Source organism: Buceros rhinoceros, unplaced genomic scaffold (assembly GCF_000710305.1).
Source record: "Buceros rhinoceros silvestris isolate BGI_N320 unplaced genomic scaffold, ASM71030v1 scaffold15842, whole genome shotgun sequence".
Classification (NCBI taxonomy): domain Eukaryota; kingdom Metazoa; phylum Chordata; class Aves; order Bucerotiformes; family Bucerotidae; genus Buceros; species Buceros rhinoceros.
The window spans coordinates 431-1,185 of record NW_010398429.1 but is presented as its reverse complement, the minus strand read 5'-3'; the positions used below and the strand labels follow the sequence as shown (position 1 = coordinate 1,185).

At 61.1% G+C, this 755-nt stretch overlaps 1 protein-coding gene across 1 annotated transcript in view; it reads right to left on the bottom strand.

Moving 5' to 3' along the window:
* Window positions 1-6: 6 nt before the first annotated feature.
* Window positions 7-755, bottom strand: part of HEPACAM (hepatic and glial cell adhesion molecule) — a gene marked incomplete at both ends in the record, with an annotated part of 1,059 nt that continues 310 nt past the window's right edge. The window contains 2 exons of the mRNA XM_010131097.1: window positions 7-195; window positions 570-753. Coding sequence (XP_010129399.1) covers window positions 7-195; window positions 570-753 — 373 coding nt within the window. The remainder of the gene's footprint in view (window positions 196-569; window positions 754-755) is intronic.

The following is a 755-nucleotide window of genomic DNA, read 5'->3' as shown; positions in this document are numbered from 1 at the left end:
GTACGCGGTTGATGGTGAGGATCTTCTGGTCAGGGGAGAGGAGCAGGCGGGAGTCGTTGCTGAGCGGCCGCCCGTCCTTCAGCCAGGTGTAGGTGGGCTTGGTGCCGTTCTCGTGCGAGCAGTTGAGGGTGAAGAACTCGCTGAGCTCCAGCACCGTCGAGGAGGCCACCAGCACTTGTGGCTTCGAGATGGGGACTACAGGCAAGAGGGGGATGCCAAGTCTTGGGGGAAGGATAGGCCCAGGGGAGGGGAAGGGGGACGTCAAAACCCCACCGGGAATCACCAGGGACCAACTCTCGCTTAGCTCCAGCACCGCCGAGGAGGCCACCAGCACTTGTGGCTTCGAGATGGGGACTACAGGCAAGAGGGGGATGCCAAGTCTTGGGGGAAGGATAGGCCCAGGGGAGGGGAAGGGGGACGTCAAAACCCCACCGGGAATCACCAGGGACCAACTCTGGGGTGGTGGAACCCCAAAACCCGCCTCCCAGTTGCAGAAAACCCTCCCAGAAAGTGGTGGGGGAAGATGTCCCATGGAGAAGCCCATCTCCACTAGACGCCCTAGTGCTTACTGTCCACAGTGAGGTTGATGGTCTTCTCCCCGGTGAAGGTGTCATCAGTGATGGACACCTCCACCTCGTAAGCACCTTCATCGGCCAACTGCAAGGGGCTGATGAGCAACGAGCCGTTCTCCAGCACCCGGATGCGGTCCCGGTAATCCGGCCGTAGGTTGCCAATGATCTCGGTGCCGATGGACT